The sequence below is a fragment of the Salvelinus sp. IW2-2015 genome, linkage group LG34 (genome assembly GCF_002910315.2).
Source record: "Salvelinus sp. IW2-2015 linkage group LG34, ASM291031v2, whole genome shotgun sequence".
Classification (NCBI taxonomy): domain Eukaryota; kingdom Metazoa; phylum Chordata; class Actinopteri; order Salmoniformes; family Salmonidae; genus Salvelinus; species Salvelinus sp. IW2-2015.
Window position 1 is genome coordinate 3,463,373 of NC_036873.1, and position 24,686 is coordinate 3,488,058.

General features: G+C 41.2%; 2 protein-coding genes across 3 annotated transcripts in view; both read right to left on the reverse strand.

Moving 5' to 3' along the window:
• Nucleotides 1-24,686, reverse strand: part of LOC111958400 (uncharacterized) — a 345,226-nt gene that overhangs the window by 18,107 nt on the left and 302,433 nt on the right. Inside the window, exon 1 of one of the 2 annotated variants that reach the window (XM_023979656.3) lies at nucleotides 1,405-2,177. The exons of the other annotated variant lie outside the window; for it this stretch is intronic. Within the exon in view, the coding sequence (XP_023835424.2) occupies nucleotides 1,405-1,675 (271 nt within the window). The 5' untranslated portion in view covers nucleotides 1,676-2,177. Of the gene's footprint in view, nucleotides 1-1,404; nucleotides 2,178-24,686 lie in introns of those variants that run through there. 2 annotated transcript variants of the gene reach the window in all.
• Nucleotides 16,197-24,052, reverse strand: LOC111958382 (uncharacterized). Its single transcript, XM_023979637.3, has 3 exons — nucleotides 23,646-24,052; nucleotides 22,495-22,619; nucleotides 16,197-17,813 (listed from the first exon to the last, which is right to left on the reverse strand). Exons 1-3 carry the CDS (start codon nucleotides 23,890-23,892, stop codon nucleotides 16,509-16,511), a joined length of 1,677 nt encoding a protein of 558 aa, XP_023835405.2. The 5' UTR covers nucleotides 23,893-24,052; the 3' UTR covers nucleotides 16,197-16,508.

A 24,686-nucleotide genomic window follows, 5' to 3' on the forward strand; every position in this document is an offset into this window, starting at 1 on the left:
GTGTGGCACAGGTTTGGGCATATTATTTGACACACTAGGCCTAATCAGTTAGACCTAATCAGTTAGGCTACTGAATAGAACATAACTGTGCTATATAGACTAACTCTTACTAATTGGTAAATAGTTGTTCAGGATTATGTAATCCCAATTATATGTACTCTTATTACCCCTGGTAAAGTGTGTGCATGGCATCTTACTCCGTAGTGTAAGCATTCTTAAATACTAATGCATACAGCACTGTACACTACGTATTCTATGTATATAACTTGTTACCAATGCTGCTACTGCTCATCATGTTTGCACTGTTACTGTACACTTAAGACCATATAAGTCACCCTTGCTGCACTATGTACCATATTAATGCACCTACATACTGATATTTGATGAGAGCGAGATGCCCACGATGGGTTGTATAATATGTATAAAATGTGTATAATATGTATAAACTGAAGGTAGAAGCCTAAGTGCTATTGTTTATTAGTTTACTCCAATTGGGGGAGGGGTGGTAGGGTTTGCAGGAAATAATAAAGGTATATTCAAAAAAAAAAAGTGTGCATATGAATGTGTATGTATTTACCCCCAAAAAATTATATATATATATATATATATATTTACCCAAAAATATATGGGGCATTGGAAATTATGCAGAAGCAACAATCCATCCTCAATATTAAGGCTGATCCATCCCTTAAATTAAAAAAAAAAATATATATATACACACCGTGTTAACAAAACATTTAGAACACCTTCATAATATTGAGTTGCGCACCCCCGATCTTGAGATATTAGACCAAGTGTGTTGAAATTAAGAATCCAGGCAGGTGATTTGGTGTCATTATTGACTAGGGCACAGGTGTCAAACTCATTCCATAGAGTGCAGAGTGTCTGCAGGGTTTTCCGCTACTCCCTTTTAATTAATTGATTAATTAAGGTCACTAATTAGTATGGAATCCATCCCCCCCGTTGTCTAGGGCTTAATTGAAACCCCTGGACTAGGGATTAACCTTGACCAGTCCGCAACCTTTGACTTTGGAAAATAAGATATTTTAGCAATAATAAGTCCTATCCTCATGAAATAAAGTGTTGTGATCCTGAGAAGCTTCTCTATAACATGGAATACAAAGTATAAGACCAGAAACAGATTCCTTTTGACCCCTAACACCCTACAATTTACAACGCAAGTATGGGTATTTGGGAAAATGGCCAGCGTGTCTCTGTGCAATAATATATTTTTCTTAATTGACCTGCTTGGTCAAATGAAAGTAAACATAAATAAAATATTGCAAGATAGCTTAATAATCAGGGTAAGTATTGTATATTATCCAAAAACTGACCAAGATCCAATTCTGGGTAACACATCAGAACACATGTCCAGAAGGTAACGGGGCGTCCTACAAAATGTACCTCTTGCCATTCCTCTGTATCGATCGAGGATCTTGACACTACTGGGACGACTGGCGAGGACGCGCTCTCGTATTGTCCTCTCTGCGCGCTCCCGTGACACCTTCAGTTCCAGTAGCTGTAGTTTCCTCCGCAATCCCCTGTTTTCTTTTTGGCTTTGAGTTATTTCCAAACGAAACACTGCATAGTCGTCGTCTACGACTTTACAGATCTCTGCCACGGCTGCATTCGCTAGCACCTCCATAATCGAGGCTATTTGAGTGTGAAAAACCATACCGTTAGCTATTGTTAACTAACGTTAGCACCTAGCTAGCGTTACCTAAATAACATCTATCAACCAAGTCCTGTCTCCAACGCGAATTAAAGACTACCCGAGTTAAGTATGTGACGTTTTGCAGTTAAAATGAATCGCATTGAGTTCCAGGGTGTTAATACATGTGAAAATAACAAAACGTTAACGTGAAAATTGTTCTTGATCACTATTCACTTCCGTTTACTACTTATTTACATTTGTATTTTCGGATCGCAACCAACTGAAAGGTGCATACACCGCCACCTACTGTACTGGAGTGTGAAACCTCCCTACTATTATTCTCTTCACTAAACCTGAGCTGTGTTCGAAGTCTCAGCTACTAACCGCACTATTTGTGACGTGAATTGAGTATATAGTATGCTTATTGGTCATAGTATGGATATAGTTAGTATGTCAAAAGTTCCCGAAAGTCGTGCTAAATTGGCCAAAATACGAAGTATACATGCAGTGGACACTTTCCGTGCTTTTAGGGCCCATAATGCAATTCTTCCGAAAATGGGCGTGGCTTCACGCTTTCAGATTTGTAGATAATGGCGGAAAATATGCAGCCGAAGGCGAATACAAATTCATTGTTTTAATTATGACAAATTGTAAAAAAAAATTGAGCAATGTAATGACTTAAAATAACTTACGTTACACGTTATGTTGGCTGACAATTTGTTAGCTACGTTATTCTTACAAACCGTCTAGCATTATAGCAGTTGGTACCTGTATGTTAGCCATCTACCCAGCGTTAGTTGGCTACTAATACATCGAATTTGCCATGCAGTATTATTTACTACTCCGATTTCAGAGCATTCTCGCGCAGAATAACTGATGAATTTACGAATGTTCAACACTGGTTGAATATGGCCAGTGTCAGTAAACGTCGGCAAAAAAAAGGTCATTCAATTGTTGCCAGCAGCACAGTTAGTCACCAACGCTCTAGATAACATAAATGGCCTAACCAGCTCTGCTAGGGCGAGTAAAATGGTCAGAGTGAGGTGTTCTCCATCTAGCCATCCTTAGCTTGGGAGCTTGACCGAGGTTGAATGCTCAGATCAACCCTACTCCTCCGCCAGAGCGTCCAGTGTGCAAACTGAACGCTCCGAATTTATGAACGGACATTCTGACAAGGCTCTGGATTTACGAACGCCCAGACCGCACTCTGGTGTTCCAGATTGAATTTACAAACAACCGAAATCGTAAAATGTTTAGTCATTTGTTATGCTAACAAGCTAGGAAGAGGATGCATAGCAACAGCATCAACTTCCGGTGGACAGGTGAAGCTCTAGTATGCTCAACTAGTTTGTTTGCAGTATACTAAAATGAACTAATAGTATAACTTTATGGCGTCCCCTCGCGAACCAGGGACACTCTGCACACAACAACGGTCGCCCAAGAAGCATCGTTACCCATCGCTCCACAAAGGCCGCGGCCCTTGTAGAGCAAGGGGAACCACTACTTCAAGGTTTCAGAGCAAGTGATGTAACCGATTGAAAGGCTACTAGCGTGCACCACCGCTAACTAGCTAGTCATTTCACATCCGTTACATATACAGTATTCGAAAACAGATCTGGATTTCTAATAAAATAAATCCCTACAAACCCCACTGCTCCCAACCCCCCACCCTAATCAAATAAACTCCCTTTCTACATCATACATTTCACAAAATAATAATACATGTTAAACCGTTTTGTCTACCATACACACATTCCAGTACCATTTTACCCTATCAGTTTCAAAGAGGAATTAAATTCTGTATGCCCCAATCTCATCCTATACAACAAAACTTCCTCCCTTCTGTTCCAATTACGACACTGTCTCCGTACAGATTTCTTTGTAAAAACGTCTGGCCTTAAAGACGTCTCATCCCCTTACCTCTGCCAGCAATATAGCCTATCTTCCCTAATCAATATTTACATTTCTCCTCTATCCACAATATGTTTCACTGCTTTTTTGCCATTATATCTAAGATACAATTTTAATTAACGGGGCGGCAGGTAGCCTAGTGGTGAGAGCGTTGGACAAGTAACGAAAGGTTGCAAGATCGAATCCCCGAGCTGACAAGGTACAAATCTGTCGTCCGGCCACTGAACAAGGCCGTCATTGAAAATAATAATTTGTTCTTAACTGACTTCCCATTTACATGGGAAAATTACTTCATTTTGGATCCTTCTAATAACAATTTATTTGACTGGATTATATGGTGGGGACGCTATATTGATGATGTTTGCCAATCAATTTTGTAACCACTCCCTCTTCAAATTAGGGCTAATTGGAAAAGCTGTTCAAAAGAGGACATTGTATTATTTCTTTGTACTCCCTGACGAAGGCCATGCAGCCGAAACGCGTCGTATTTTTAAAACCTTGTTTCTATTGAACATGCCATACAAATAAAGGCATTTTAATTCATTATATGAAGAGTGCCTTGGTCCTCCTTTCTTATTGATGACCAATTTACCCCTTTTACCAAAGAGCACCTTCTGTCTACCAAAATGTACTATTGTGTACCTTAGTAGCGCTTTTCCTTCCTCCTCTTTCTACATATTACTACTCTTCTTGGTTGCATCTCCTCCTATCCATTGCAACCCAACAATTACCACAACCATTAATGTTGAATATACAGATAAATTACTTTATTTTCTTCAATCAGGCTAAGATCAACATATAGTCTTGTATAAAACCGCGGTGGCACATTTCCTATTGCCACAGATGGCCCTATAACAAAGGTCCCCGAGTCTATATTCATCAACCCTTTTCCCAATCTCTGGGGCTCCCTCTTTTGATATTGTTCATATTCCCAGCAGTCTTCCAATACTGCCAGGATAGTATCTACAGGCTATCTTAACTCGTCTAAGGGATAGTGGCATTTCTCAAGAATGTACTTGTAAAGCCTCAACCGGTGTAGTTTTAAAAGGCACCATTGCACATACTGCGTGCCCTCGCTTGCATCAAAGCGCAACAGCAATGTAATAGCCGCTGAACCATATACAAAGCACCCATAGTCAATGGATGATCTTATTATTAAAGTATGATAAATATTCACTAAAGATTAGCGTTAGCGCAACGACTGGAAGTCTATGGGTATGCTAGCAGATACAGATACCCATAGCCTTCCAGTCGTTGCGCTAATCCTAATTTGCATTGGCTCGCGAAACTACCTCTAACTTCCATCATACTGAACAGAGATATAGAAATGGTATCCACAAGTTCATCTGATGCTGGGGAAGTAGATAAAGCGCCTCATAGCTAAAATCCCGAAGTATCCCTTTAACCTTAAAGGAAAACTCCACCCAAAAACAATATATTGGTATTTGTTTCATTTAGTCCATTGTTGACATAGTCCCAAAATATGTTGCTTGTCAGAAATCAAATTATAAAAGGTAATTTTCAAAATACAGAAATCATCCTTGTATGATGCATTTAGCAAAGGTAAGAATCTCTGGATTAACTATCTAATGTTAGCTAAATGTGGAAATTAATAAATTATCTACATTTCTTTAAATTGACAATTCTGTGAACTGTCATTTGCAAGTTTTAAATTGACACAATACCTGTTAGCAATGGTGTTAGCTAGAGATGAAGTGCAGGAGCTTGCAGGGATTTGTAGTTTTGTATGATGTCTACTTTGATGCTAATTAGCATTTTCGAATCAGTAAATAGAGCAACAATATATTGATAAACGGTTTTTATTTATTTAACTAGGCAAGTCAGTTAAGAACAAATTCTTATTTACAATGACAGCCTAGGAACAGTGGGTTAACTGCCTTGTTCAGTGGCAGAATGACAGATTTTACCTTGTCAACTCAGGGATTCGATCTAGCAACCTTTTGGTTACAGGCCCAACGCTCTAATCACTAGGCTACCTGCCACCCCAAAAGTTACCTTGTCTGAGAGAGATTTACATGGTTATCAAATGTCATGCCAGGGTAAGCCTACACGAAACACAGCCCTTAAAAATCCCCTATGGGGAAAATGGTGGGAAAACAATTGGAACCATTTCCCTGTTTGACTGCTAGGTTTTATGGGTATTATGACACTTCCACTGGGGCTCTAGTCTCAAGGCTTAAAAATCCTTCTTTGACCTGTCTCCTCCCCATCATCCCAACTGATTGAAGTGGATTTAACAAGTGACATCAATAAGGGACGGTAGCTTTCACTTGGTTAGTCTCATGAGCAGTTGTTCCCAATGTTTTGTACACTGTGTGCATGGGCCATGTGCTTTTTCTGCTGGTGTATCCTAATGTATCTCCTAGCTGAGAACCCTTTCTCCCATGTGGACCTTCAGCTGGTGCTGGCGGGAGAACCTCTTCTCACTCTGGGCGCAGCTGTAGGAATTCGCCCATGTGGACCCTTTAATTACTCTTCAGAATGCCAGCCTCAAATCAAACTTTATTTGTCACATGCGCCGAATACAAAAGGTGTAGACCTTACCGTGAAATGCTTACTTACAAGCTCTTAACCAACAATGTAGTTGTTAGGGTTCGTTCCTTACGTCCTTCTTTGTCAATCATTGGTTCATTGGTGAAATTAGCATTATGACAATATCTTTAATTAAATAATTCAAAAACCTTTATTAATGCAATTGCAGACAGAAGTTGACAAACAGGAACATAGCACGCATGTTTCTGAGTAAGTTCTGCATCAAACAAAAGGTCTCCAGTGGTTTTATTAAACCCTAAGTCGCGCTCTGGTGACTTCACTGCCTATATCATCATCCTCTACTCCTGGGACCAAAACCATGCCTACAAAGCTGTATAAACAAGGCCCTTATTGTTAGCTAAACACTTAGCAGTAAATGTCCCCTTCCCCCAAAGTTGACCTATTGTGGAATGTTTACCTAGTGTTATCTCCTTCACTCCCCTGCAGAGTTCTGTCTAAGGGCCTCTTTATCATGGGGCAGAAAAAGAGAGAGAGAACTAAAATACAAATGTAGAACAATACTAAACTTCTACAATGACTATATCTATTGTTAATCAGTAGTCTAAAACCCTATAAATGTAAGGAGGGAGGGGTCTTTTAACCCCTCCCCTTCTATTAATATAACATAAGCATAATCAATTATTCTAATACACCAAACATTTGTACAGCCCCAATCATGACCCCTAGGTAAATCCTAACATAGTTAAGAAAAATAAGAGTTACAAAAATATTTACTAAATAAACTGTTACATTACAGCCTTATTCTAAAAATGATTGAAATTTAAAAAAATCCCTCAATCTATACACAATAACCCACAATGAGAAATTGACATAAGTATTCAAAACCCTTTACTCAGTACTTTGTTTAAGCACCTTTGGCAGCGATTACAGCCTTGACTCTTCTTGGGTATGACGCTATAAGCTTGGCACACCTGTATTTGGGGAGTTTCTCCCATTCTTCTCTGCAGATCCTCTCAAGCTTTGTCAGGTTGGATGAGCAGCATCGCTGCACAGCTATTTTCAGGTCTCTCCAGAGATGTTTGATCGGGTTCAAGTCCGGGCTCTGGCTGGGCCACTCAAGGACATTTAGAGACTTGTCCCGAAGCCACTCGTGCGTTGTCTTGGCTGTGCTTAGGGTTGTTCTGTTGGAAGGCGAACCTTCACAGTCTGAGGTCCTGAGCGCTCTGGAGCAGGTTTTCATCAAGGATTTCTCTCTGTACTTTGCTCTGTTCATCTTTGCCTCGATCCTGACTAGTCTCCCAGTCCCTGCAGCTGAAAAACATCCCCACAGCATGATGCTGCTACCAACATGATTCACCGTAAAGATGGTGCCAGATTTCCTCCAGAGGTGACGCTTGGCATTCAGGCCAAAGAGTTCAATCTTGGTTTCATCAGCCCAGAGAGTCCTCTAGGTGCCTTTTGGCAAACTCCAAGCGGGCTGTCATGTGCCTTTTACAGAGGAGTGGCTTCCGTCTGGCCGCTCTACCATAAAGTCCTGATTAGTGGAGTGCTGCAGAGATGGTTGTCCTTCTAGAAGTTTCTCCCATCTCCACAGAGGAACTCTGGAGCTCTGTTAGTGTGACCATCTGGTTCTTGGTCACCTCCCTGACCAAGGCCCTTCTCCCCCGATTGCTTAGTTTGGCCAGGTGGTCAGCTCTAGGAAGAGTCTTGGTGGTTCCAAACTTCTTCCATTTAAGAATGATGGAGGCCACTGTGTTCTTGGGACATTCAATGCTGCAGAAATGTTTTGGTACCCTTCCCCAGATCTGTGCCGACACAAATCTGTCTCGGTGCTCTATGGACAATTCCTTTGAACCTCATGGCTTGGTTTTTGCTGTGACATGCACTGTCAACTGTGGGACCTTTTTATAGACAGGTGTGTGCCTTTACAAATCATGTCCAATCAATTGAATTTACCACAGGTGGACTCCAATCAAGTTGTAGAAACATCTCAAGCATGATCAATGGAAACAGGATGCTCTTGAGCTCAATTTCGAGTCTCATAGCAAAGGGTCTGAATACTTATATAAATAAGGTATGTTTTTATTTTTTATTAATTTGCAAAAAATTCTACAAAACCTGTTTTCGCTTTGTTATTATGGGGTATTGTGTGTAGATTTGACTTTACATTTTTTATTTAATCCATTTTAGAATAATTCTGTAATGTAACAAAATGTGGAAAAAGGGAAGGGGGGTCTGAATACTTTCCCAAGGCACTGTATACATGACTGGGAATAAAGATATGCTGGTCGTAGATACATTTTTTTTTTTTTAAATGTAAGGGCGTGGATGAGAACCAGTCAGTATCTTGTGTGACCCCCGTTTGCCTCATGCAACGCGACATCTCCTTCGCATAGAGTTGATCAGGCTGTTGATTGTGGCCTGTGGAATGTTGTCCCACTCCTCTTCAATGGCTGTGTGAAGTTGCTGGATATTGGGGGGAACTGAATACTTATGTAAATAAGGTATATGTTTTTTTATTTGTAATAAATTGGCAAACATTTCTAAAAACCTGTTTTCGCTTAGTCATTATGGGGAATTGGGTGTAGATTGATGAGAATATAAAAAAAAAATCAATTTTAGAATAAGGCTGTAACGTAACAAAATGTGGAAAAAGAGAAGGGGTCTGAATACTTTCCAAATGCACTGTATGTATATACGGTCACTGTGGAGACAAGGTCATCGATGCACTTATTGATGAAGCCGGTGACTGAGGTGGTATACTCCTCAATGCCATCGGATGAATCCCGGAACATTTTCCAGTCTGTGCTAGCAAAACAGTCCTGTAGCCTAGCATCTGCATCATCTGACCACTTCTGTATTGAGCGAGTCACTGGTACTTCCTGCTTTAGTTTTTTCTTGTAAGCAGGAACCAGGAGGATAGAATTGTGGTCAAATTTGCCAAATGGAGGGCAAGAGAGAGCTTTGTACGTGTCTCTGTGTGTGGAGTAAAGGTGGTCTAGAGTTTGTTTTCCTCTGGTTGCACATGTGACATGCTGGTAAAAATTAGGTAGAACGGATTTCAGTTTGCCTGCATTCAAGTCCCCGGCCACTAGGAGCGCCTCCTCTGGATGAGCATTTTCTTGTTACCTTATGGCCTTATTCAGCTCGCTGAGTGCGGTCTTAGTGCCAGCATCAGTTTGTGGTGGTAAATGGACAGCTACGAAAAATATAGATAAACTCTTGGTAAATAGTGTGGTTTACAGCTTATCATGAGGTACTTTACCTCAGGCGAGCAAAACCTCAAGACTTCTTTAATATTAATATTAGATTTCGCACACCAGCTGTAATTGGGCTCCTGAGTGGCGCAGTGGTCTAAGGCACTGCATCTCAGTGCAAGAGGCGTCATGTGCAACTACATCTCTACCAGAGTTCAGTGTGTCAAATTGGAGGGTCTGTTGTCTGGACCTCTGGCAGTCTCTATGGGGGTGCCATAGGGTTCAATTCTCAGGTTGACTCTTTTCTCTGTATACTAACCTCCAGACAAGCTTCAATGCCATTCAACTCTCCTTCCATGGCCTCCAACTGCTCTTAAATGCAAGTAAAACTAAATGCATACTCTTGAACCGATCGCCGCCCACACCTGCCCTCCCGTCTAGCATCACTACTCTGGACAGTTCTGACTTAAAATATGTGGACAACTACAAATACCTAGGTGTCTGGTTAGACTGTAAACTCTCCTTCCAGACTCACATTAAGCATCTCCAATCCAAAATTAAACCTTGAATCGGCTTCCTATTTCGCAACAAAGCATCCTTCACTCATGCTGCCAAACATACCCTCGTAAAACTGACTATACTACCGATCCTTGACTTCGGCGATGTAATTTACAAAATAGCCTCCAACACTCTACTCAGCAAATTGGATGCGGTCTATCACAGTGCCATCCGTTTTGTCACCAAAGCCCCATATACTACCAACCACTGCGACCTGTATGCTCTCCTTGGCTGGCCCTCGCTTCATATTCGTTGCCAAACCCACTGGCTCCAGGTCATCTATAAGTCTTTGCTAGGTAAAGCCCCGCCTTATCTCAGCTCACTGGTCACCATAGCAGCACCCACCCGTAGCACGCACTCCAGCAGGTACATTTCACTGGTCACCCCCAAAGCCAATTCCTCCTTTGGCCGCCTTTCCTTCCAGTTCTCTGCTGCCAATGACTAGAACGAAGTGCAAACATCACTGAAGCTGGAGACTTATCTCCCTCACTAACTTTAAGCATCAGCTGTCAGAGCAGCTTACAGGTCATTGCACCTGTACATAGCCCATCTGTAAATAGCCCATTCAACTACCTCATCCCCATATTGTTATTTTTATTGCTCCTTTGCACCCCAGTATCTCTACTTGCACATTCATCTTCTGCACATCTATCACTCCAGTGTTTAATTGCTAAATTGTAATTATTTCGCCACTGTGGCCCATTTATTGCCTTGCCTCCCTAATCTTACCTCATTTGCACACACTGTATATATATATTTCTATTGTGTTATTGACTGTATGTTTGTTTATTCCACGTGTAACTCTGTGTTGTTGTTTGTGTCGCACTGTTTTGCTTTATTTTGGCCAAGTCGCAGTTGTAAATGAGAACATGTTCTCAACTGGCCTACCTGGTTAAATAAAGGTGAAAAAGAAAAAAACTGTAGTCCCTGGTTCGAATCCAGGCTGCATCAGATCCGGCTGTGTTTGGGGGTCCCATAGGGCATCGCACTATTGGCCCAGCGTCGTCCAGGTTTGGCCGGGGTAGGCCATAATTGTAAATAAGAATTTGTTCTTAACTGACTTGCCTAGTTAAATAAAGGTAAAACAAATTGACAAATAAACACAAACCACCATCCCTCATTTTACCTGTTCTGTTAACTGTTCTGTCTTGCCGATGGACGGGAAACCCAGCCAACTGCAAATTATCCATGTCGTTGTTTAGCCACGACTTGGTGAAACATAAGATATTACAGTTAATGTCCCGTTGGTAGGATAGTCCTGAACAGAGCTCATCCTGTTTATTCTCCAATGATTGCACGTTGGCCAGTAGGACGGATGGTAGAGTTGGGTTACCCACTCGCCATAAAATTATTTTCATGCGAATGACTGGGATTTGGGCCTGGTCCAGAAGCAGCAGTAAATCCTTCACATCCAGCTCATTAAATATTTTTTTCCTGTCCAGTTCGATGTAAGTAATCACTGTTCTGATATCCAGAAGCTCTTTTTGGTCATAAGAGACAGTGGCAGAAACAAAATAAGTTACAAACAATGCGAAAAAACACAAAATAGCACAATTGCCATCCATTCTGGCGCCATTCTCAGCGAAGTGCACGTGACACTGGGTACAGCTGAAGGATTTCTCCCCGTGTGGACCCTTTGGTAGATCTCCACCTTCTGGACGCAGCAGAAGCCTTTGTTACAGAACATGCCGAGGAACTGCATCTCTTTACAGTTTTTTGCCTGATGTTGCTCCCCCTCCCCGAGCCTGGGCTCTAGTCCTGTCGTTTGAGTTCAATACTTAATGAAAAGGAGATGGCTGTGTGAATCGGAAGGACCCATCAACACTGGGTCATGATCACTAAACATGTGTAATGGGGAGTGTGACTCTACATTTGTATTTGTCTCTAAGCTTTCCCTTTAATCTATGAAATCTCTGCCCTGTGAGTATCTGTCTCCTAAATGATTATCTGCAGTCCATGGGGGAGGAACGTCGCCCTCCAATTTCACAGTCACTTCATCTACGACCAGGGTTTCTGTTAGCCGGTAAATGCCACTTTTGGATGATTTTGTTGTTGTTGCCGGCCAAATTTCCTGGAAGAAAAAAAGATTGATTGGAAAATAATCATTTTTATTCATTGGTGGAAATACCAGTCGATGTGCTCCAACTTCAAAGCAAAATCTACTTAATGGGCTAATACATCTTCAAGCTGCTGGGGTGTGTGTGTTTCTATTTTCCTCCCACAAAATATGTAAGGTCCTCATAAGGGACTTCAGCTAAGTGTGCACCGACTCGGCAAAATGTGTTTAGATTGTGTTGATTATCCCGGATTTCAGTGTGCCCGCCGAGAGGGGATTCTTTCTCCAAAACAGAGTAAAGTTGGCTTCAAGATCACGCCTTCTTGAGGACAAAGAGGCTGATGTGCACCTAGCTGCTCCAAGGAGTTGAACAGTTTTGACTTCCCAACAGCAGCGGCTCACTTTCAGCAGGCCAAGATCCTCCGTAAACGCACGGAAAACTAGGCTGGAAGCAAATGATTGTGTTCGTCAGGCTCGGTAGGCACCCAGTTGCTTATAGTAGGAAACAGTTGTTATCAATAAGCCACATATATCACACGACAGGAGTCACGACCCCACCATAGTTAAAATTAAAATAAATATAACATTTATTAACATCATCCAGTAGAAATGTTTTGTTATTGATAAGGCCTAATGAAAATGTTCATGCCTCGGCTAAATTAAATTACTTGTTTTGTTATTTATTAATTAAATGTTTATACAAATAGCCTATAAGTAAAGGTTATTTGCAAATTATATTATACAAATATTATATTTTGAAGTTTTATTACTGTCTAGGCGACTTTTTCTTCTAAATGTTTATTTGTATTTTTTAAACGATATTCACTTATGATTTATAGCAGGGATGAAGACACAACGGGCAATGTTTTGCTTTTCAATAAACCTGTCATGTTGGTATAAGAAAATCATTCTAGTTTATTTTATTACAACTTTACAGGCAAATGTATATTCTGTTCAGATGAATTAAAATCATGTCAATGTGATTGAGGTCCATTGGTGGACGCCCTAATGCTAAGAACCCAATACATATGGATGTCCGGAAAATTTCATTCTTGCTGGTCACGTTGTCCGGCGCCAAACGGAAACCCTGGACCAGACCCTCCCCTTTCCTATTTAGGCACCCTTCAGAGTATACACCAGAGGTGGGACCAAGTCACTATTATTCGAGTCACAAGCAAGTCTCAAATCACAAAGTAGAACAGGTCGAGTCAAGTCCAAGTTGTGCATTCTAAGAGCAAGTCAAGTCACGTTTATGAAACATAAATACTTTTTAAAATACACCAAATAGCATACACTGAACAAAATATATAAACGCAACATGTAAAGTGTTAGCCCCATGTTTCATGAGCTGAAATAAAAGATCCCAGAATTTGTCTATACACACAAAAAGGTAATTTCTCAAATGTTGTGCACACATTTATTTAGATCCCTGTTAATGAGCATTGCCAAGATAATCTAGCCATTGGACAGGTGTGGCATATCAATAAACTGATTAAACAACTTGATCATTACACAGGTGCACCTTGTGCTGAGGACAATTAAAGGCCACTCTAAAACGAACCGGGCTAACAACCGCAGACGACGTGTATGGTGTCGTGTGGGCGAGCTGTTTGCTGATGTCAACGTTGTGAACTGAGTGCCCCATTGTGGCGGTGGGGTTATGGTATGGGCATGCCTAAGCTACGGACAATGAACACAATTGCATTTTAAATCGGGGGCAATTTTAATACAGAGATACCATGACGAGATCCTGAGGGCCATTGTCGTGCCATTCATCGCAAGGATCTGGACACAATGCCTGGAAGCTGAAAATGTCCCAGTTCTTCCATGGCCTGCATACTCACCAGACATGTCATCCACTGAACATGTTTGGGATGCTCTGGATCGAAGTGTACGATAGCGCGTTCCAGTTCCCGGCGACATCCAGCATCTTCTCACAGCCATTGAAGAGGAGTGGGACAACATTCCACAGGCCACAATCCACAGCCTGATCAACTCTATGCGAAAGGAGATGTCTCACTGCATGAGGCAAATGGTGGTCACACCAGATACTGACTGGTTCTCATCCATGCCCCTACTTTAAAAAACCTTATTTAAAAAAAAAAAAAGGTATTTGCGACGAACAGATGCATCTCTGTATTCACAGTCATGTATATATATAATATGAATTTGTTCTTGACTGACTTCCCTAGTTATTTTTATATATATATATATATATATATATATATATATATATATACTGCTCAAAAAAATAAAGGGAACACTAAAATAACACATCCTAGATCTGAATGAATGAAATATTCTTATTAAATACTTTTTTCATTACATAGTTGAATGTGCTGACAACAAAATCACACAAGAATTATCAATGGAAATCAAATTTATCAACCCATGGAGGTCTGGATTTGGAGTCACACTCAAAATTAAAGTGGAAAACCACACTACAGGCTGATCCAACTTTGATGTAAYGTCCTTARAAYAAGTCAAAATGAGGCTCAGTAGTGTGTGTGGCCTCCACGTGCCTGTATGACCTCCCTACAACGCCTGGGCATGCTCCTGATGAGGTGGCGGATGGTCTCCTGAGTGATCTCCTCCCAGACCTGGACTAAAGCATCCGCCAACTCCTGGACAGTCTGTGGTGCAACGTGGCGTTGGTGGATGGAGGCGAAGACATATGTCCCAGATGTGCTCAATTGGATTCAGGTCTGGGAACGGGCGGGCCAGTCCATAGCATCAATGCCTTCCTCTTGCAGGAACTGCTGACACACTCCAGCCACATGAGGTCTAGCATTGTCTTGCATTAGGAGGAACCAGGGCCAACCGCACCAGCATATGGTCTCACAAGGGGTCTGAGGATCTCATCTCGGTACCTAATGGCAGTCAGGCTACCTCTGGCGAGCACATGGAGGGCTCTGGCAGTGCTCTCCTGCTCCTCCTTGCACAAAGGTGGAGGTAGCGGTCCTGCTGCTGGGTTGTTGCCCTCCTACGGCCTCCTCCAGTCTCCTGGTGTACTGGCCTGTCTCCTGGTAGCGCCTCCATGCTCTGGACACTACGCTGACAGAAACAGCAAACCTTCTTGCCACAGCTCGCATTTGATGTGCCATCCTGGATAGCTGCACTACCTGAGCCACTTGTGTGGGTTGTAGACTCCGTCTCATGCTACCACTAGAGTGAAAGCACTGCCAGCATTCAAAAGTGACCAAAACATCAGCCAGGAAGCATAGGAACTGAGAAGTGGTCTGTGGTCACCACCTGCAGAACCACTCCTTTATTGGGGTGTCTTGCTAATTGCCTATAATTTCCACTGTTGTCTATTCCATTTGCACAACAGCATGTGAAATTATTGTCACAGTGTTTGCTTCCTAAGTGGACAGTTTGATTTCACAGAAGTGTGATTGACTTGGAATTACATTGTGTTGTTTAAGAGTTCCTTTTATTTTTTTGAGCAGTGTATATATATATATATGGCCTCTTGTTTTAAAGTTATTGTCCTGCTGAAAGGTGAATGTGTCTCTGTGTCTGTTGGAAAGCAGACTGAACCAGGTTTTTCCTCTAGGATTTTGCCTGTGCTTAGCTCTATTCTGTTTCTTTTTATCCTGAAAAACTCCCTAGTCTTTGGAGGTGACAAGCTTACACCTAACATGATGCAGCCACCACCATGTTTGAAAATATAAAAAGTTGTAATCAGTGATGTGTTTGCCCCAAACATAACACTTTGTAATCAAGACACAGTTAATTTCTTTGCCACATTTTTTTCAGTTTTACTTTAGTACCTTATTGCAAACAGGATGCATGTTTTGGAATATTTGTATTCTGTACAGGCTTCTTTCTCTATCACTCTGTCAATTAGGTTAGTATTGTGGAGTAACTACAAGGTTGATCCATCCTTAGTTCTTCCAGCACAGCCATTGAACTCTGTTTTAAAGACACCACTGGCCTCATGGTGAAATCCCTGAACGGTTTCCTTCCTCTCCGGCAACAGAGTTAGGAAGGACATTGGTATCTTTGTAGTGACTGGGTGTATTCATACACCATCCAAAGTGTATGAACTTCACAATGCTCAAAGGGATATTCAATGTCTGTTTTTTTAAGTTTACCGATCTACCATTGGAAAACCTCCTTGGTGTTTGAAATTCACTGCTCGACTGAGGCACTTTACAGATAGATAATTGTATGTGTGGGTTTATAGAGATGAGCAGTCATTCAAAAATCATGTTAAACACTATTATTGCACATAGAGTCTATGCAACTTGTGAAGCACATTATTTTGGCTTGCCATAACAAAGGGGTTGAATTACTTCAGACATTCCAGCTTATCATTTTTTATTCATTTTTAAAAAGACAATCTCAATTTCATCAATTTGAAATTAAGGCTGTAAGAATGAAATGTAGAGAAAGTCAAGGGATGTGAATACTTTCTGAAGGCACTGTATATCACACAATGTCTGGATGCAATTTTCTACCCAGGAATATCCAACACTGAAATCTGTTACTCTCGTTATTCCAAATGCATCTGTGGATCTTTTCAGCTGACAACAATAAAAATGTATCTTTGACTTTAATGCAGTGTTTGATCTAAACGTCAGAAGCTATCGAGCAGAATGGTTACTTTTCTATATTATACAGAGGAATGTTTTTTCTGCTGGTGTGTCCTGAGGTAGCTCCTCTCTGAGAATCTCTTCCCGCAATGCATACTGGTGAATGGCCTCTCTCCCTTGTGGACCTTCAGGTGCATCTTCAGGTTGCCAGCCAGGGCAAAGCGCATGTGACACTGGGTACAGCTAAAGGGTTTCTCCCCAGTGTGGCCCCTCTGGTGCCTCTTCAGGTCACCAGCCTGGGAGAACCTCTTCTCACACTGGGGGCAGCTAAATGGTTTCTCCCCTGTGTGGACCCTCTGGTGCCTCTTCAAGTGGTCCTGGCGGGAGAATCTCTTCTCACACTGGATACAGCTGAAGGGATTCTCCCCTGTGTGGACCCTCTGGTGGATCTCCACCTTCTGGAGGCAGCTAAAGCCTTTGTTACAGAACATGCAGAGGAACCGTTTATCTTTACTATTGCCTGACGTTGCTCCCCCTCCCCAAACCTCGTCTCTAGCCCTGTCGTCAGAGTTAAATACCTGATCGAAAAAGATGCTGCCATGTGAATCATAAGGTGCCATCGACAGGGATACTGGGTCGCGATCCCTGACTGCGTGTAAAGGGGAGTGGGTCGCAACATTTAGATTTGTCTCTAACCTATCCCTGCAGTCTAAGAAGTCACTGGTGTTGCTTTGCGAGTATCTTTCCCATAAATGAGTCTCGTCTGCATTACATGTCAGAGGAGCGTCGCCTTCCATTTTCACAGTCACCTCATCTACGACCACACCCTCCCCTTTCTTATCTAGGGACCCTTCAGAGTATACACTACTACTGTACTTGTTCCAGTCCACTCTAGACAGATCAGTCTGTGTCTCTAATACCAAGGGCATGATGCCAGGGTCCATCACTGTAGTGTAAGAACGAGACAGATCATTGCCAGTCTCTACCGCATCACCTGAGTCCTGATGGGAATGAACCGTCCTCGGGCTTGGGTTTCCATAAAGTAAATACTTTGAGTCAGGAGCAGGAGAACAGCCCAGTCTCCCCAACAACAGTCTCTCTGGGTCTGATACGTGGTCAGATCCCGTGTGTAAGAGCCTGTGTGTTACAGTTAAAGTCTCTGTGTCGGTCTCTGACTTGAGGACGGCGTTCAGCGTTCCACTGACCTCCGTGATGCTGGGTCGGGTCCTGTGCTGGGGCGTGGTGGCGAGGTCCTCCACGGCAACAGGGGGCACCACTCCAGCCGCTGCTCCAGTCTGGATGTCTCTGCTGTGTGTTGGGTTCTCTCCTTCAGTACTCTCCTGCTTGACCAGAGACAATCCTCCAGGACCTGCAGCCTCTGCAGACTGACAAGAAGAGAGGAGTTTATTATCGGTAAAAGGGCCAGCCCCAAGTGGTGAGGGTAGGCAACAACACCTCCGCTACGCTGACCCCCAAAACCGGGGCCCATCAGCAGGGCTCTACACTGACCTTTTTTATAAGGAGCACGTGTGAGCCTAATATTAAAAATGTAGGAGCACAAAGAAAAATATTTGCAGTAACAACCAGTTTTCTTCGTAGTAATGGCGCAAGCATGCATGAGTCATGAATCTGCAGGCCTCGACATTAACACTTGTCCTTTTGTCCGGGACAAGTCAAAAAAATAAGTTGTCCTGATCGACAAGTCAAAATAAATCACACAAAAATCACAATATCAAACAATTACTCCGATCAGAATTGGATCAGAGGCCAACATCAGAATAATATTTTCCATGTACATACTGAAAAAGCCTACATTTCAAAAGTGTAGGTGACATGCATGTTGGCTACAGCCTCATGTCCAAACCGATGCCGACACGAGGAGCCAGAAAATGTAGCCGTTCTAACGGACAAAAGTAACTGGGTCTGTTCCAGGTGCTGTTGGCTGTGCTTCTGTACTACATGGACATTGGCTTACCCAAACTACAACTCATGCTTATTTTATTGGCTTCCTGGTAAGATCCTAATTTGATAAAGCCATAAATATATCTTTGTTTCTGTCACAGGAGGCGGCTGAGGGGAGGACGGCTCATAATAATGGCTGGAATGGAGCGAATGGAATGGCATCAAATACATAGAAATCATGTTTTTTTGTTTTGTTTTTTCCACTCTAACTTACCATCCATACCATAATTAGAGTAAACTAAAGGACAACAATACTTCTACTTACAGCTATTTAGCTCACATCTACGTTACCCGTAGTTAAATAACTATACATATATATTCCTAATTTCCGCTTTCTTCGAGTGCTACATTTTCACACACAGCGGCCAATCCACCATTCATTCTGATCTTAACCCCAACCCTCCGCTATCCACAGATGAACGCATCTTTCCCAGCATCATGCATTTCTAGTTCCTTTTGCAATACATCCCTCCATTTTACTATGATGTCTCACAAGGGTCCTGAACCTAACTATTTCTAACATTTCTACTGATAATTCCCGAAAAATAAATACCTTACCCAACAGTATAATGATTTTCCCCCATTGACTTATCGTGTTTTTTTCAGATGCCGCAACAACAGTTTGCAGGTCCATCTGAACCCTGATATTATGACACAACGACCAATCCTGGACCTGACTCCAAAAGCGAATCACTGATGAACAGTACCATAAAATATGTTGTATTGGTTCCGTTTCCTCGTGGCAGAGTCTGCACAAGGCTGACTATTCAATGCCCCATATTTAACATTCTTTTTGTAGTAGATATTTTATATAATAGCTTAAATTGACGTGTCAATTGTTGTATTACATGTCACTTCATAGACTAGATGCCAAGGTGTTGGGACATCAAAAACCTGTTCCCAACTGACCTGAATTCTATACAGTATCGCGGTCAAACCTTTTGACTTCAAGTGAAACTGATTTTTTTCCCCGATTTACACAAATCATTTGAAGTAATTTATGATTTTTAATAGGTGTCAGACAGACTAACTCTAAGTAACTGCCTCTTCCAACTTTGTGGCAGAGTGATTAATTGGTTTTAATTTTGTATTGACCCCTCCATACACTGTTGTTAATTGCTTGAGTGACAATTTTACCGTTCTTGTTTACAATGTCCTTCATAAATATTATACCCTTTGTAAAATTTTAACCAAGAAAATTGTTTATTATCTCTATCAATACATTGGAGTTTAGCTATATTATTTGTTGCAATATTAAAATCGGCCTTTTCTGGAGGATGACATTTTAGTAGCCAACTCATTTAAAAAGGAGGTTACTTTAAACAGGGATCTATTGTCAATCCATCAAAAATGTAAGGTTTTAATCTACAAAAAGGCAAAGAGCCCACTCTTAAACATATGTTGGGCCTCTCTTAGTACCTTACTAGAAAACCAGTTTGGAATTAGATCAAATGTTGGTACAATGGAGGCGTAACTTCTCTAGGATAAGGGGCAGCATTTTCACTTTTGGATAAATAGCGTGCCCAATTTCAACTTCCTTCTACTCATCCCCAGAATATAAGATATGCATATTATTAGTAGATTTGGATAGACAACACTCTGAAGTTTCTAAAACTGTTTGAATCATGTCTGTAAGTATAACAGAACTTATGTAGCAGGCAAAACCCAGAGGACTAACCATTCAGATTTTTATTTTATTTTTATGTCACTGTCTGTTCAATGAGCTTTCATTGGGAAGCCAGATTTCTAATCACCCTGTTCTCAGTTCCTACTGCTTCCACTGGATGTCACCAGTCTTAGGAAATAGGTTGAGGTTATTCATTTGTGCAATGAAGAAGAAGGCCATCAGGAAGCACTGTAACGCCATGTGTACTGTTTGAGAATTGCGCAAGACTAAAAAAAGTAGCCTTAGTTTGTTGCTCTCCTGTATTGAAAACAGATACACCCGTCTTCAATTTGATCGATTATTAACGTTTACAAATACCTTAAGTTGTATTACAAAAGTAGTTTGAAATGTTTTGGCAAAGTTTAGAGGTAATTTTTTAGATATTTTGTAGTGACGTTGTTCAAAAATGGAGCTGTTTTTTTCTGGATCAAACGCTCCAAATAAATGGACAATTTGGACATATATGGACGGAATTAATCGAACAAAAGGACCATTTGTGATGTTTATGGGACATGTTGGAGTGCCAACAAAAGAATCTCGTCAAATGTAATGCATGTTTTATATTTTAAATCTGCGTTTTGAGTAGCGCCGGCAGGGTTGAAAAATGCTACTCTCTCTTTGTTGACATTGTGCTATCATCAGATAATAGCATCTTATGCTTTCGCCGAACAGCCTTTTTGAAATCTGACATGGTGGCTGGATTCACAACGAGTGTAGCTTTAATTTGGTATCTTACATGTGTGATTTAATGAAAGTTTGATTTGATATCATTTTTTTTGAATTTGGCGCTCTACATTTTCCCTGGCTATTGGCCAAGTGGGACGCTACCGTCCCACATATCCCAGAGAGGTTTTAAGAGAGGATTAGTGCCTTAATATTTAATACTTTTAACCATTCAAACTCATGCTCGTTATATAAATATACTTGTTTATCTGGTTTGCCATTCCAAATAAAGTGAAATATTTTTTTGCTCACAATATTTGAAAAATGATTCTCCTGGAGATGGTAAAGCCATGAATAAATATGTAAACTGCGATATCACTAGATAATTAAATCAGGGTAATCTTCCTGTAAAATGGTTTCAAGATTCAATCTATTTTGCTCAGTTTTCGATCAAAGTGAATAGGTCAACTTTTTTGGGATATGTACACCAAGCACATCGACTTCACCATTCGCCCATCTAATTAGGAGACCACATGGCAATTTAATGTTTGTATCTTTTAGAGACTCAATCCGTAACCTAGTACACTTAACATAGTTGGGTTTTAGTGCAGAGAAACTGGAGAATTTAAATAGCCACTGCTAAATAGTTAATTCATTGGTTACCCGGACTATCTGCACTGACCCTATATTGCACTGACTATGCCAACATTTCCCAAACTAGGGGTCGTGAATTGAAAACGGGGTCGCGAGAGAGAGAAACTATGACATAAAATACGCTTCGTTCATAGAACTCCGGTAGCCGCTAGATGCGGTTGTAATAAACAGAGCGGTTTCTGTTTCGTCCTACAAATGAAATGTTGCTCTATCATTTGAACGGTTTAAGTGACAAAATATTATGACCCCCCCATCACCGAAAGATAAGACTCAGGAACACATGTGCATCTCCCTCTACAATGCCCACAAGCCTCAATAGAACAGAGTGGACTAGACCAGTCACTAAATCAGACTGGGGAAGAAATAACATCAATGATGATGTTCTTTTCTACACAGAAGATCATACAGAATTGCCAGATTTTCTGAACTTCCCAATACCTTTCTGATCCCTTATTGATGTCACTTGTTCAGGTATCATGGTTTTCATCTGGATTCACATGGTCAGTCCGTTATGGAAAGAGCAGGTGTTCTTAATGTTTTGTACACTGTGTACATATACACACGCACATACACCGACAACACAAAACATTTTACACTCAAAATATGCAGCTGTTACTCTGTTCTTTATTTTACTCCTACTAGTATCTATCCTGATGCCTAGTCAATTTACTCTGCCTTTACATACATATCAAATACCTCATACACGGATCTGGAACTGGTACTCCCTGTATATAGCTCCATTCTTGTGTATTTTATTCCTCGTGTTCCCATTTTTTTTTATATTACTAAATTTTTTTTATTTATAATTATAATATTGTAATGAAACAGCAGGGAACAGGTCTCGAACCCTCGACCTTCTAGCCCGAAGTCCGGCGCGCTATCGACTGTGCCGCAAAAGCATGCTCGTGCGGCAGAGTCGATTTCCGCGCTTATAAACCCAGGGTCGTTACACTATATATATATTTTTTACTCTTCATCGCTGGGAAGCGCTCGGGAAGGATTCCGAATGTGTGACTTTGGATGTTTCTGTCAGTCTTACGTGTCTTTTCCTATGAGATGACGTGCAAATTCGGGCCACATTTGATGTACTATAATTTTTTATGTAACACTATGATACTAACCTCTATCACAATAACATGCTGGGTTGAGGTTCCATTTCCCTCATCAACAGTGATTGGTTGGTCATCTCTCCACGCATTTGGTCCTGCTGGCTTGACAATGCTCCTGTGTCCTCCAGAGAGATGTCCTGAGAGAGTGATTGGGGGAAAAGTGGTGGTTAGGTACTGTCAATGTTCAATGCAATATTGTACACTATTGACACTGTTTACAATTGGCAAGGATGCAAGGTAACACCTCATAACTTCTTGATATACTATTTATTGTAAATAAAGAATCTGGTTAGAACATGATACTGGCCGTGTCCGATATCTGGCTGGCTATCTGGCTTGCCTAAACTGCATACTGTGTAATAATCGTATTATATACTATTTAGAACGTACTGGTTAGTAAAAAATAATACAGTAATCAACAAAATCCCAACACACTAGGCTAATCCATTGTTTTACATTAGATAGTGTGTCGATTCTGCCTGCACTCCATTGAGGGACGAGCATCGCAGAGGGATGACAGCATGTGACGTGAGACAGTGAGGCTCATTGTGCTTTCAAGACTGGGAACTCGGAAATAACCGAGGTCAAATAATGACATCGGTGATCTTCAGGTAGGAAAGTCGGGGCTCTAGAAAGATGCCCATATTTCCGAATTGCAATTTCCAGTTAATTTTCCGAGTTCCCAGTTGTCTTGAATACAGAGAAGTCTGAGATTTACTTGTTCTGCATCATAATACTGATAATGCGTCATCTAATTGCGATGTTTCCCGCCATTCGTTCATTTGGTAACTCATCCCTGTTGTCAAACACAAGTGACTCTTCCTCGAAAGTGAGCATTGACTTCTACTAGATGAAAAGCCGACATGACTATAACATACTAGCATTCAAAGCGTACTCAATTTTAGAAAATTCACATACCTATATTTGCGTTCTGAATTGTAGATATTTAGGTATTTGGACAAGGCAATTAAGTCTTTGTGCAAAAATACTTTTCTTAATTGCTCTGCCTGGTAAAACACAAACATTGTGCAAGATGGCTGTCAGGGAACGATTGCATACTATCCAAAAACTGACCAAGTTCCAAATATAGTTAACACATCTGAACACGAGCAGAGGGGAACAGGGCGACAGTCCCCGCAGCCTCGCCATTAAGCAAAATGTACCTCGTGCCATTCCTCTGTATCGGTCGAAGATCTTGACACTATTGGGACGACTCGCGAGGACGCGCTCTCGTGCCACCTTCATTTCCAGTAGCTGTAGTTTCCTCCGCAATGCCCTGTTTTCTTTCTGGCTTTGAGTTATTTCCAAACGGAACACTGCATAGTCGTCGTCTACGAGTTTACAGATATCTGCCACGGCGGCATTCGCTAGCACCTCCATAATGGAGGCTATTTGAGTGTGAAAAACCATAACGTCACATTAGCTAACGCGAATTAAACCCAACCTGGGGTAAGTATGTGATGCTGTGCAGTTAAATGAACAATGGCCCAGTGTGTTATTAAACGTCTAAATGACAATAACCTTAACGTGGAAATTGTTATTGGTCACTTCCGTTTGTTTGGCGTCATAGCGCAAAGGGTGCGGTTAAATGAAAAAGCGATGCGCGCTGTTCTGTGAATTACGGTACTGCTTATTACGTTGCACATCAAATCTCCTATGATCAGTGTCTTTCAAGCCGAGAAGAGAAAATTACAATGAATAGATTTATTCCATCTATATCACCTCAATAAGTTAAATATTCAACTGTCCTTGTTCTAGCCTAGGTTTACTGTCTCTCTAAAAATAGGTATTTACACAACAAGCCTGTTTCAAATGGTAAATTAACAAAGGATTAATGAGGGGTATGTGGTTAATTACCCTCTTAGCCCAAGACACTCAACATAACTACAGTGCATTCGGAAATTATTCAGACCCCTTGTCTTTTTCCACATTTTGTTACATTACAGCTTTATTCTAAAATTGATTAAATTGTTTCCCCACCTCAATCTACACAACATACCCCATAATGTAGAAATGTTTGCACATTTATAACAAATAAAAACTGATATCACATTTGCATAAGTATTCAGACCATTTACTCAGTACTTTGTTGAAGCACCTTTGGCAGCGATTACAGCCATAAGTCTTCTTGGGTATGACACTACAAGCTTGGCACACCTGTATTTGGGGAGTTTCCCCCATTTATTTTCTGCAGATCCGCTCAA